This window comes from Sycon ciliatum, chromosome 7, assembly GCF_964019385.1.
Source record: "Sycon ciliatum chromosome 7, ocSycCili1.1, whole genome shotgun sequence".
NCBI lineage: Eukaryota > Metazoa > Porifera > Calcarea > Leucosolenida > Sycettidae > Sycon > Sycon ciliatum.
In genome coordinates, this window is record NC_088649.1 from 28,674,567 (window position 1) to 28,688,982 (window position 14,416).

The 14,416-nt window shown below is 46.5% G+C and overlaps 1 protein-coding gene across 1 annotated transcript; it reads left to right on the plus strand.

The window, feature by feature from the left end:
* The first annotated feature begins 430 nt into the window (after positions 1 to 430).
* Positions 431 to 13,583, plus strand: LOC135821790 (uncharacterized). Its single transcript, XM_065334787.1, has 15 exons — positions 431 to 530; positions 1,064 to 1,144; positions 1,519 to 1,605; positions 2,710 to 3,087; positions 3,439 to 3,771; positions 4,958 to 5,041; positions 5,884 to 5,970; positions 6,501 to 6,581; positions 6,961 to 7,047; positions 8,155 to 8,532; positions 8,884 to 9,216; positions 10,485 to 10,568; positions 11,388 to 11,474; positions 12,005 to 12,039; positions 12,510 to 13,583. The coding sequence occupies exons 1-15, from the start codon at positions 431 to 433 to the stop codon at positions 13,581 to 13,583; spliced, it is 3,309 nt and encodes a 1,102-aa protein (XP_065190859.1).
* Positions 13,584 to 14,416: the final 833 nt, after the last annotated feature.

Genomic DNA, 14,416 nt, shown 5'->3' on the forward strand with positions numbered 1-14,416 from the left:
GGAAAAAGCGGCGGTGGTGCAACGGGGACGTTTCAGCGGCAATCATGTGTGGTCTGCCATCCGAGATATGCAGCACTATTGGCTACAGCCAATATCTGTACAGGCTATCCGCAACACTCGCGGAGACGTCTGTGGATCTGTGCAAGAGCAGAGGGGCACATGGCACAGGCATTTCTCGGGTGTTTTGAATGGCTGCCTTACTTACGATGCAAATGCCCCAACGGGAGATCATGCACTCGCTAACGCAGCCACTGTCGGGAGAGGAGTTGACCCAAGCTCTGAGACATCTGAAGAACGGCAAGGCAGGTGGCATGTCCCAGATCCCATGTTGAACTGGAAACTTTGTGTGGTCAAATTTCAAAATATCCACTACTCGTTGAGTAACGTCTCATGCATTATCTCTGTATCACGTCTTGTTTGTGCGTATGCGATGGCTGCTGCAGCGTGCAAGTGTTTAAACCGGGGTCAGTGTGACGACAAGGGTAAATGCACCTGCCCGGAGGGAGTCAGGGGGAACCATTGCCAATACGGTAAGTAGAAGTGAATTCGGTTTATTTATGGTGTGTATAGAATTTTCAAAGCACAACTCCATGAGAACGTGGCCTCCCTACCATGCGTGTAGGCTTAGGAGCTGCTTCGAGTGGCCCTGTGTAGGCTTCATGGTAGTTTCGATTAGGAGTGAAAGTAACAAGAAAACCTTTCCATCAAATGTAGCTTGTATTTGTACCGAATGTCTACCACCAAGCAACATTTTCTTTCCTTACCAACTTGGTTAGAGATACCTGGCCTCCACCCTCTGTCAGGTTCTCCCAACCTGTCCAATGACTAGCTGTCGATGGTATGATTTCATTTTGGCTTCAGCATCGCGTGTTATCTGCTTTTCAGCGTTTCACAAAGACTCAAACCCAGACTCGAAGACTCCAAATGTTGTTATCGCTCCACTTCCTTGAGCTGGCTACTGGTTCACAGTTCAAATTATCCTGTATTTTTGTCTATCCATTCTTGTGTCTGGCTATGTTGCTCTTTCGCTTCTGTTCTCTTCTATGTGTGATATGTGATGCAGTTGTGTGCACACATCCCTGGGTGAAAAAGAACAAAGTATGCGAATGTCAAACCAGACTAGATGGACCTTACTGCAGGGAAGGTAAGGGTTAAAGAAAACTGCTGTAAGCCTGCATGTCTTATCTTGTATGACCCATGGTTACATGGATGCTGGAAGTTATTTTTCCAGACAAGAATAGTACTTCCCAGTTTCTATGTCGAGGTTTGCAGCTTAATCCGACTTCAAGTGGCTGAAATTTTTGTTCTATTCATGTTCAAGAAACGATACGTACGAGTATGATTTGGATATACGTGGGATTGGTGAATGAGTGTTTCAAATGCCTATGTGGAGGTGCAGACAATCTCATGATAATCAAGATATATGCATAGACGTCTTGAGAATCCAATATGCTATGATGTTCTATTTCCATTTGTGTGCTTTGGATAATACGTGTGTATACCCAATCACTGCTGCAGTATGCAATTGCTTGAATCACGGTCAGTGTACTGAAGATGGCACCTGCAACTGCCGGAAAGGATTCCACGGAGACAAGTGTCAGCATAGTAAGTGAAGTGAATACGCATCCTTCTTAGGGTGCGTTTGGTTGGTATGACCTAGAACAGGATTCACTAGAAAAGCGTGTTTGGTTCGGACTGCACCTGTTCTGGGTCGACCAGAACATGTTCTGCTTGCGCCCCCCTTGAGGCCGAAGCAGACCGAGCACTTTAACTTTTTCACAGTAAAACCTGGCAGGAACATTGATTTTGGTCCCAAAATGATCACGTGCATACATTTTTTTTTCGGTTGAACTCGTTGTACCGTACAAAGTGACCATGGTGACTCATAAGCATGTTGAAGAATGAACAAAGTTTGGCACATTTTTCACAAAAAAAATGTGCTCTGTTTCTGGAGTACCGTTTGGTTGGCATGAGGCTGCTCCATGTGCACCAGCTGTTCGATTCTGTTCTAGTTTGTACCAACCAAACACACCATTTACTGTTAGGGTAATATGAGTATGTCCAATACTCAATCCCTCTCTTGAAAATTTGAAATGAGCGAGTCGTTGTTTCGCAAAAACTACTGTCAGTAGTATGACCCCCAACATGTAATAATTACTTGCCCCTACTTAGCAGAATAACACAGTAGTTGCGAGTATTTCCCGAACTAGGCTGCAAGCAAGACTACAATCATGCGTATCCGGTGTACTACGTTTGGTTTTGCAAGAGTGTAGGCGTGCATTGTTTTATGTCTGGTCAATAGAATACTCGTATTCAGTCGAATACTCGCTAGTTTTCTCAAATAGTACTCGAGTCGATGATTATGGCACACAGTTCACCCATACCGCTTTTTTGCTACAGATGCTGGTGTGAAATGTTAAAATTTTGAATGGTCGCACTAAAATACTGCCTTTATGATCCATAATTATCTCAAATCTAGGCTGCTCATTATACTCCGATTATACCTTGAATGTCCAAACCTTGGGTCAAAGGAGAGGGGGGGGGGGGGTAAATTATGCTCGGGTGCCCATTATACTCCGACAAATGGGGTATGTACTTGAAATGGACCACAGTATCCCTAGGCAGGAAGTATATATTTTGTTAGAGTGTGTTGCAACTGTGCTCTACTGTACCTGAATATGTTTTGCATATGCACTGTATTCTGTTCAGCTTTCCAAACGAACTGCCTGGGTACAGACAAGGCAGTGTACACCTGGACGGCTCTCGCCAGCTTGCCTTGTTATCCACAACTCGACGAGGCCAGCTGCCAGAAGAAGGCGAACTATACGAACGCCCACTATATGTGCAGGAGAAGAGGCTACAACTTGGTTGACTTTCATGCCTTCACCATCCTAACGCTTGGAGTGCGCTACTGCATGGAAGCATTGCTCAACGAGATGATAGCGAGCAGTTACAGCAGCCCTATCACAATATGGACATCGTACAAGAGGAAAGGCCAGTATACCATTTACAAGCAGGGCAAGAACGACTTAAGAGAAGAATTACATGATAGTCATGGAACAAGCCATCATGATGTCATCTGCGAAGGTAGGCCATTGCATTGTGATCAAAGGAACGTGTGAGAGAGATGCTGAGTAGCCAGCAAAGAATGGATAGGGTCGAAAATGATTTTGAAGAGATTAGAGGACTGAAACAGAGAGGCGACGGCAATAGTGAGTACAATCTGGGTTTCCCAATGTAGGCCTGCAGATATTGCCCGATACCTGTACCTGGTTATGTTAAGGGGGTAAAAATATACCGCTGACCTTTCTATTTGATAGGGTTTTATTGAGCATGGCATAAAATAATAGATTTTGGGTCACCCTTTATTCAGATTTATTGCATAATTTTTATTGTACATCTTCTCTAACCACGACTGTTTGTGGCCTTGTCTTGCAGCCAAGTGGGTCCACATCAACGACTCAGTATACGCCGCTGCAACAACAGCAATCACAACCATTATCACTGAGCAGTTTGCAGAGGAGGCATGTCAGCAGTACGGACTTCACCTCATAACCGAGGACTGGCTGCAAACACATCACAGTGTATTATTTCGAGAGCCCTGGCTAAAGAAGTTGGCTATTCTTCATAAGCCTCGGAACGCACCTTTCCATGTGAAACCAATCCGGGTGAACGGCCGCTCCCTTTACAGAACCGTAAAATTTAGACAGCCAAAAAGTCTGATTTATCAAAACACCACAAGCACTACGCGAGCCCTAATCCTCTGTGTCAGTAAGTGAGAGGATAAGAATATCCAGTGCCAACATGTCCTGTTCCAACATGTCCTATCCCAACATGTCCTGTCTCAACATGTCCTGTGCATCAAACTGTCCTGTGCCAACATGTCCTGACAGCACAGTTTGTGCTGTTACTCTCTCCCCCTGGCCCCCGCATATCATTGCATTTATGGCGCATGCCCGGGATTGATTGTAGTTGTACCTAACAAAGAAACCTACTTTGACTGTGATCTTTGTTGGAGCATGCAAGGATTCAAGTACAGAAAGAATACTGGACCATAAGGTGACATAACAATTTGGCGACGAAGATGTCTCTAACGAAGTTTGACTTTTTTGGATTAGGCTGTGTTTACATGAGGCGTTTCAACCCGGGTTGAGTTCGACCCGGTTCAGATTTCAACCCGCCATGCGCACACAATGAATGGCGTGTTTACATGACGCATTGCGCTTGACCAGGGTTGAAATTTCGCCCCGGGTTGATTTCAACCTGGGTCAAAGATGTTGTACTACGTACTTCTGTGCGTTTCTCGCGCCAGGTTTGAACAGCACTGCACATGCAAGTTCCGCAGGGAAAGGACTCACGTGACCATACAGGACTCTAGAAGTGGAATTTTGGCTTCATATCAGTATTTGACCCGGGTCAACTGTCTTCATGTAAACGCTCACCTATTTTGTCTATCGTACAGACTTTCAACCCGGGCTGAACTCGACACGGTTTGAAATTTCTCATGTAAACACAGTCTTAGGGGCGTTCGTTTTTGATCTACAGGTTCGGGTAGAAACTACTTCTTTCGGTAGGGGTGTTCGTGTTTTTGAAAAAAAATTCTACTCAAAAGAGTAGATTCTACTTTCCTCTACCGACTCTACCGGCAAAAAGTTGGTAGAATCCGGTAGAAGTTGGTAGACCTACGGGATTTCCAGCAAGATCAAGGATTTTTATACAACTCCATAAAAAAAGAAACATTTCACGTACACATCGTGTAAACTACTAGTTGTGGTAGAACAGCGTTCGTACACTTGCCTCTACCATCTACCTCTATCGGTAGAGTGACTCTACTCTACTCTACCAGGAAGCTAAAAACTAACGCAGCCCAAGCCATCATTTAGGGTTTTCCACATTCTATTGTCAGATTCTGTCAGAGTGCAATGCAATTGACTTTTTGCTTCCTTTTTTTGCACAGAGTTCTGTGAGAGCGGTGTTCTTGCGCCAAACCTGACTTGTATGTGTAACCATACCACATCGTACGGAGAATATTGTGAAAAGGGTAAGACAGCAAGTCGTTAAGTTCTTTGTGTGTGTGTGTGTGTGTGTGTGTGTGTGTGTATTTGTGTGTGTGTGTGTGTGTGTGTGTGTGTGTGTGTGTGTGGATGTGTGTGTGTGTGTGTGTGTGTGTGTGTGTGGGTGTGTGTGTGTGATGCTGTGCAGTCGGCTGCCGTCGATGTGGCTGGGGAGGTGGTTGGCCGAGACAAGCGGAGTGTACCGGACTCGTTTCGTGATAGTGCCCCGGCACTGGAGCCCCTACTAGCATCCCGTAATCGGCTTTACGACCTGTGGGTCAGAACTGGCAATCAGAATGACCACAGGGCTTTCAAGGAGGCTCGTGGCCAGGCTCGGGCTGGTATACGTCAGGCAAAGACCAACTGGTTAATAGAAAAAGCGGCAGTGGTGCAACGGGGACGTTTCAGCGGCAATCATGTGTGGTCTGCCATCCGAGATATGCAGCACTATTGGCTAAAGCCAATATCTGTACAGGCTATCCGCAACACTCGCGGAGACGTCTGTGGATCTGTGCAAGAGCAGAGGGGCACATGGCACAGGCATTTCTCGGGTGTTTTGAATGGCTGCATTACTTACGATGCAGAGGTATTCCAGCAAATTACCCAGCGGGAGATCATGCACTCGCTAACGCAGCCACTGTCGGGAGAGAAGTTGACCCATGATCTGAGACATCTGAAGAACGGCAAGGCTGGTGGCATGTCCTAGATCCCAGATTGAACTGGAAACTTGTTGTGGTCAAATTGCAATATTTCCATAACTCGTTGAGTAACATCTCATGCATTATCTCTGTATCACGTCTTGTTTGTGCATATGCGATGGCTGCTGCAGCGTGCAAGTGTTTGAACCAGGGTCAGTGTGACGACAAGGGTAAATGCACCTGCCCGGAGGGAGTCAGGGGGAACCATTGCCAATACGGTAAGTAGAAGTGAACTCGGTTTATTTACGGTGTGTATCGAATTTTCAAAGCACAACTCCATGAGAAAGTGGCCTCCCTACCATGCGTGTAGGCTTAGGAGCTGCTTCGAGTGGCCCTGTGTAGGCTTCATGGTAGTTTCGATTAGGAGTGAAAGTAACAAGAAAACCTTTCCATCAAATGTAGCTTGTATTTGTACCGAATGTGTACCACTAAGCAACAATTTCTTTCCATACCAACTTGGCAAGAGATAGCTGGCCTCCAACCTCTGTCAGGTTCTCCCAACCTGTCCAATGACTAGCTGGAGATGGTATGATTTCATTTGGCTTCAACACCGCGTGTAATCTGCTTTTCAGCGTTTCAAAGACTCAAACGCAGACTCGAAGACTCCAAATGTTGTTATCGCTGCTCTTCCTTGAGTTGGCTGCTGGTTCACAGTTCAAATTATCCTGTATTTTTGTCCATCCATTCTTGTGTCTGGCTATGTTGCTCTTTCGCTTCTGTTCTCTTCTATGTGTGATATGTGATGCAGTTGTGTGCACACATCCCTGGGTGAAAAAGAACAAAGTATGCGAATGTCAAACCAGACTAGATGGACCTTACTGCAGGGAAGGTAAGGGTTAAAGAAAACTGCTGTAATGTAAGCCTGCATGTCTTATCTTGTATGACCCATGGTTACATGGATGCTGGAAGTTATTTTTCCAGACAAGAATAGTACTTCCCAGTTTCTATGCCGAGGTTTGCAGCTTAATCCGAATTCATGTGGCTGAAATATTTGTTCTATTCATGTTCAAGAAGCGATACGTACGAGTATGATTTGGATATACGTGGGATTGGTGAATGAGTGTTTTAAATGCCTATGTGGAGGTGCAGACAATCTCATGATAATCAAGATATATGCATAGACGTCTTGAGAATCCAATATGCTATGATGTTCTATTTCCATTTGTGTGCTTTGGATAATACGTGTGTATACCCAATCACTGCTGCAGTATGCAATTGCTTGAATCACGGTCAGTGTACTGAAGATGGCACCTGCAACTGCCGGAAAGGATTCCACGGAGACAAGTGTCAGCATAGTAAGTGAAGTGAACACGCATGCTTCTTAGGGTGCGTTTGGTTGGTATGACCTAGAACAGGATTCACCAGAACAGCGTGTTTGGTTGGAACTGCACCTGTTCTGGGTCGACCAAAACATGTTCTGCTTGCGCCCCCCTTGAGGCCAAAGCAGACCGAGCACTTTAACTTTTTCACAGTAAAACCTGGCAGGAACATTGATTTTGGTCCCAAAATGATCACGTGCATACGTTTTTTTCGGTTGAACTCGTTGTACCGTACAAAGTGACCATGGTGACTCATAAACATGTTGAAGAATGAACAAAGTTTGGCACATTTTTCACAAAAAAATGTGCTCTGTTTCTGGAGTACCGTTTGGTTTGCATGAGGCTGCTCCATGTGCACCAGCTGTTCGATTCTGTTCTAGTTTGTACCAACCAAACACACCATTTACTGTTAGGGTAATATGAGTATGTCCAATACTCAATCCCTCTCTTGAAAATTTGAAATGAGCGAGTTGTTGTTTCGCAAAAACTACTGTCAGTAGTATGACCCCCAACATGTAATAATTACTTGTGCCTACTTAGCAGAATAACACAGTAGTTGCGAGTATTTCCCGAACTAGGCTGCAAGCAAGACTACAATCATGCGTACCCGGTGTACTACGTTTGGTTTTGCAAGAGTGTAGGCGTGCATTGTTTTATGTCTGGTCAATAGAATACTCGTATTCAGTCGAATACTCGCTAGTTTTCTCAAATAGTACTCGAGTCGATGATTATGGCACACACTTCACCCATACCGCTTTTTTGCTACAGATGCTGGTGTGAAATGTTAAAATTTTGAATGGTCGCACTAAAATACTGCCTTTATGATCCATAATTATCTCAAATCTAGGCTGCTCATTATACTCCGATTATACCTTGAATGTCCAAACCTTGGGTCAAAGGAGAGGGGGGGGGGGGGGGGGGGTAAATTATGCTCGGGTGCGCATTATACTCCGACAAATGGGGTATGTACTTGAAATGGACCACAGTATCCCTAGGCAGGAAGTATATATTTTGTTAGAGTGTGTTGCAACTGTGCTCTACTGTACCTGAATATGTTTTGCATATGCACTGTATTCTGTTCAGCTTTCCAAACGAACTGCCTGGGTACAGACAAGGCAGTGTACACCTGGACGGCTCTCGCCAGCTTGCCTTGTTATCCACAACTCGACGAGGCCAGCTGCCAGAAGAAGGCGAACTATACGAACGCCCACTATATGTGCAGGAGAAGAGGCTACAACTTGGTTGACTTTCATGCCTTCACCATCCTAACGCTTGGAGTGCGCTACTGCATGGAAGCATTGCTCAACGAGATGATAGCGAGCAGTTACAGCAGCCCTATCACAATATGGACATCGTACAAGAGGAAAGGCCAGTATACCATTTACAAGCAGGGCAAGAACGACTTAAGAGAAGAATTACATGATAGACATGGAACAAGCCATCATGATGTCATCTGCGAAGGTAGGCCATTGCATTGTGATCAAAGGAACGTGTGAGAGAGATGCTGAGTAGTCAGCAAAGAATGGATAGGGTCGAAAATGATTTTGAAGAGATTAGAGGACTGAAACAGAGAGGCGACGGCAATAGTGAGTACAATCTGGGTTTCCCAATGTAGGCCTGCAGATATTGCCCGATACCTGTACCTGGTTATGTTAAGGGGGTAAAAATATACCGCTGAACTTTCTATTTGATAGGGTTTTATTGAGCATGGCATAAAATAATAGATTTTGGGTCACCCTTTATTCAGATTTATTGCATAATTTTTATTGTACATCTTCTCTAACCACGACTGTTTGTGGCCTTGTCTTGCAGCCAAGTGGGTCCACATCAACGACTCAGTATACGCCGCTGCAACAACAGCAATCACAACCATTATCACTGAGCAGTTTGCAGAGGAGGCATGTCAGCAGTACGGACTTCACCTCATAACCGAGGACTGGCTGCAAACACATCACAGTGTATTATTTCGAGAGCCCTGGCTAAAGAAGTTGGCTATTCTTCATAAGCCTCGGAACGCACCTTTCCACGTGAAACCAATCCGGGTGAACGGCCGCTCCCTTTACAGAACCGTAAAATTTAGACAGCCAAAAAGTCTGATTTATCAAAACACCACAAGCACTACGCGAGCCCTAATCCTCTGTGTCAGTAAGTGAGAGGATAAGAATATCCAGTGCCAACATGTCCTGTTCCAACATGTCCTATCCCAATATGTCCTGTTCACCAACATGTCCTGTCTCAACATGTCCTGTTCACCAACTTGTCCTGTTCACCAACATGTCCTGTTCACCAACATGTCCTGTCTCAACATGTCCTGTGCATCAAACTGTCCTGTGCCAACATGTCCGGACAGCACAGTTTGTGCTGTTACTCTCTCCCCCTGGCCCCCGCATATCATTGCATTTATGGCGCATGCCCGGGATTGATTGTAGTTGTACCTAACAAAGAAACCTACTTTGACTGTGATCTTTGTTGGAGCATGCAAGGATTCAAGTACAGAAAGAATACTGGACCATAAGGTGACATAACAATTTGGCGACGAAGATGTCTCTAACGAAGTTTGACTTTTTTGGATTAGGCGGTGTTTACATGAGGCGTTTCAACCCGGGTTGAGTTCGACCCGGTTCAGATTTCAACCCGCAATGCGCACACAATGTATGGCGTGTTTACATGACGCATTGCGCTTGACCAGGGTGGAAATTTCGCCCCGGGTTGATTTCAACCTGGGTCAAAGATATTGTACTACGTACTTCTGTGCGTATCTCGCGCCAGGTTTGAACAACACTGCACATGCGAATTCCGCAGGGAAAGGACTCACGTGACCATACAGGACTCTAGAAGTGGAATTTTGGCTTCATATCAGTATTTGACCCGGGTCAACTGTCTTCATGTAAACGCTCACCTATTTTGTCTATCGTACAGACTTTCAACACGGGCTGAACTCGACACGGGTTGAAATTTCTCACGTAAACACAGCCTTAGGGACGTTCGTTTTTCATCTACAGGTTTGGGTAGAAACTACTTCTTTCTGTAGAGGTGCTCGTGTTTTGAAAAAAAAATCTACTCAAAAGGGTAGATTCTACTTTCCTCTACCGGCTCTACCGGGAAAAAGTTGGTAGAATCCGGTAGAAGTTGGTAGACCTACGGGATTTCCAGCAAGATCAAGGATTTTTATACAACTCCATAAAAAAAGAAACATTTCACGTACACATCGTGTAAACTACTAGTTGTGGTAGAACAGCGTTCGTACACTTGCCTCTACCATCTACCTCTATCGGTAGAGTGACTCTACTCTACTCTACCAGGTAGCTAAAAACTAACGCAGCCCAAGCCATCATTTAGAGTTTTCCACATTCTATTGTCAGATTCTGTCAGAGTGCAATGCAATTGACTTTTTGCTTTCTTTTTTTGCACAGAGTTCTGTGAGAGCGGTGTTCTTGCGCCAAACCTGACTTGTATGTGTAACCGTACCACATCGTACGGAGAATATTGTGAAAAGGGTAAGACAGCAAGTCGTTAAGTTCTTTGTGTGTGTGTGTGTGTGTGCGTGTGTGTGTATTTGTGTGTGTGTGTGTGTGTGTGTGTGTGTGTGTGTGTGTGTGTGTGTGTGTGTGTGTGTGTGTGTGTGATGCTGTGAAGTCGGCTGCCGTCGATGTGGCTGGGAGGTGGTTGGCCGAGACAAGCGGCGTGTACCGGACTCGTTTCGTGATAGTGTCCCGGCACTGGAGCCCCTACTAGCATCCCGCAATCGGCTTTACGACCTGTGGGTCAGAACTGGCAATCAGAATGACCACAGGGCTTTCAAGGAGGCTCGTGGCCAGGCTCGGGCTGGTATACGTCAGGCAAAGACCAACTGGTTAATGGAAAAAGCGGCGGTGGTGCAACGGGGACGTTTCAGCGGCAATCATGTGTGGTCTGCCATCCGAGATATGCAGCACTATTGGCTAAAGCCAATATCTGTACAGGCTATCCGCAACACTCGCGGAGACGTCTGTGGATCTGTGCAAGAGCAGAGGGGCACATGGCACAGGCATTCCTCGGGTGGTTTGAATGGCTGCATTACTTACGATGCAGAGGTATTCCAGCAAATTACCCAGCGGGAGATCATGCACTCGGTAACGCAGCCACTGTCGGGAGAGAAGTTGACCCATGATCTGAGACATCTGAAGAACGGCAAAGCTGGTGGCATGTCCCAGATCCCAGATTGAACTGGAAACTTGTTGTGGTCAAATTGCAATATTTCCATAACTCGTTGAGTAACATCTCATGCATTATCTCTGTATCACGTCTTGTTTGTGCATATGCGATGGCTGCTGCAGCGTGCAAGTGTTTGAACCAGGGTCAGTGTGACGACAAGGGTAAATGCACCTGCCCGGAAGGAGTCAGGGGGAACCATTGCCAATACGGTAAGTAGAAGTGAACTCGGTTTATTTACGGTGTGTATCGAATTTTCAAAGCACAACTCCATGAGAAAGTGGCCTCCCTACCATGCATGTAGGCTTAGGAGCTGCTTCGAGTGGCCCTGTTTAGGCTTCATGGTAGTTTCGATTAGGAGTGAAAGTAACAAGAAAACCTTTCCATCAAATGTAGCTTGTATTTGTACCGAATGTCTACCACCAAGCAACATTTTCTTCCCTTACCAACTTGACAAGAGATACCTGGCCTCTAACCTCTGTCAGGTTCTCCCAACCTGTTTAATGACTAGCTGGAGATGGTATGATTTCATTTGTCTTCAACACTGCGTGTAATCTGCTTTTCAGCGTTTCAAAGACTCAAACGCAGACTCGAAGACTCCAAATGTTGTTATCGCTGCTCTTCCTTGAGTTGGCTGCTGGTTCACAGTTCAAATTATCCTGTATTTTTGTCTATCCATTCTTGTGTCTGGCTATGTTGCTCTTTCGCTCCTGTTCTCTTCTATGTGTGATATGTGATGCAGTTGTGTGCACACATCCCTGGGTGAAAAAGAACAAAGTATGCGAATGTCAAACCAGACTAGATGGACCTTACTGCAGGGAAGGTAAGGGTTAAAGAAAACTGCTGTAATGTAAGCCTGCATGTCTTATCTTGTATGACCCATGGTTACATGTGTTATGTTTGTATGTGCGCGTAAGCACGCTAGGCTCTGCGCATGTTTGCTTGCACGCTATGCTCTGCGCATGCGCACCCCAGTTCAGACTTCCTGTGTCTGAGTTTGTTCTTCTTTCTATCTCCCTGCTTTGCACGTCCATTATTCTCTTTGTAAATAATCCTAATACATTCCACAACTGTGTGTTCTTGTGAGTGGGAATGTAACATTGGCGACGAAGATGGAAGACGCAGCTTCCCAAGTGTCCATCCGTTGGCGGAAGTGGGTGAAGTCTTTTGAGTATTATTTAGTGGGCAAGGACATTTCGAACAAGAAGCGCTCAAGAGCATTGCTGTTGCACTTTGCGGGACCACAGGTTCAAGACATTATTGATGACCTACTTGACCCTGACGATGCTCTGCCAGAGGAGCAGAGGACCCCGAATGATAACGAGTACCTGAAATGTAAGCGAATTTTGGACGCGCATTTCGCAGCCCCAGCAAACCCTACCTACGAAAGGCATGTGTTTCGCCAGCTGGTTCCGCAAGCAGAAGAGAGTACGGCGCATTTCTGCAGCCGTTTGCGGCAGCAGGCTAGATTATGTTCCTTTGAGAACACTCGCCAGACCAATGAGGCAGTCCGAGACCAAATCGTAGCAACGGTGAGGAATGTTGACTTGAAGAAAAAATTATTGTCTGAGCCGTCGTTGTCAGTCGATCGAGCATTGGAGCTCTGTCGCGTCTGGGAGGATGCACAGTCACAGTCTCAGATGATGACTAGTCGTGCTGTTTCTGCTGGAGCTGGAGCATCGGAGTCCGCGAGTGATCATGCTGTCAGTGCAGTTACGTACAGGAGAGGCCAGCACCAGGGCAAGGCCAGGGGCCAAGGCAGACACCACCCAGCTGCTGGTACACGTGTCAGTTGTTACAGCTGCGGTCGCAAGGGACACAAATCCGGAGATGCTTCATGTCCAGCTAAGGGACAGGCATGCAGGAAGTGTGGCAAGACAGGTCATTTCGCTAAGTGCTGCAAGTCAGGATCAGCGTCGCAGACTGCCGCCCATCATGTGCGCGAAGTCACGGACTACGAGGTGTCTGATAGTTTTCGTGTTGGCCAAGTGTCAGCTGGGAAGCCAACATCGAACATGCTAATCACCACAGTGCAGATCAACGGTACTCCATTGGATTTGGAGGTGGACACCGGATCCATGTACACTTTGGTGCCGCAAGACGTATGGGAGCAACATTGGACACATGTTGCCCTGCGTGAATGTTCTGTGCGACTGAAGACCTACAATGGTTCAGTCCTGCCGATTGTTGGCGAAGCAGATGTTGATGTACGCTACAGAAAACGACATCGACACGGACTCATTCCCAAGGCCATGACTTGGCAAAGCTATCCGTGTGACTTCGACGACATTTTGAGAAAAGTAGACGCTTGTGAACGCTGATAGAAGACGGCGTTGACTGCTAAATTCAAATAAATTGCGCGGTAAATTTCTGTTCTCAGGGAGCGCGGCATCGAGTCTGGTGTGGATTTCAGCTTCTTGATTGATGGGCAGTTGTTTCCCCGTGGAGCTGGGCGACGTTGACAGTCTCAGACTGGTCATGCTGATGATTTTCATGTTGCCGATGACGGCGTCCTACTCGCAACAACTCGTGCTGCAGCCGACATCTCCCTATCCTCCTTCCGTGATGTGGCATCCAGCTTTGGCCTCGCGGTCAGCATGACGAAGACTAAGCTACTGGTCGCAGGCGATGGAGTCGCAGCCACTAATTGTTCTGGTCTGGCAGTTGGCAATGAAAGGGTTGAAGCTGTTACCTCCTTCCCCCATCTTGGATCTGTCATAACTCCGGATTCGCGAGCTCATGCCGATGTCTAGAGCCGCTTTGCGAAGGGTGCAAGGGCCTTTGGCTGTCTTCGGCGGATTTTGCATGATCAGAGCCTGAACCTGCCTTCTCGACGGCATTTGTACATGGAGTGTGTTCTCACCACAGTTTGTACGGCTCAGAGTGTTGGACCCCATTGAAGTCGGATTGGGACAAGCTGGACAGGTTCCATCACGCCAACCTACGGTCAATCCTTGGCATTTTGCGCGGCCGCCAGTGGGAGCAACACATCACATTGGAGCAACTACGCGCACAGTGGGGTGACCCTACTTTACAGAGGCGGCATGTCAGCAGTACGGACTTCACCTCATTGTCGAGCTTGGTACAGAGAAGACGCTTGGAGTGGCTTGGGCACCTAGCTCGGCTTGATGACAATCGGTTACCCAAGCAGTTG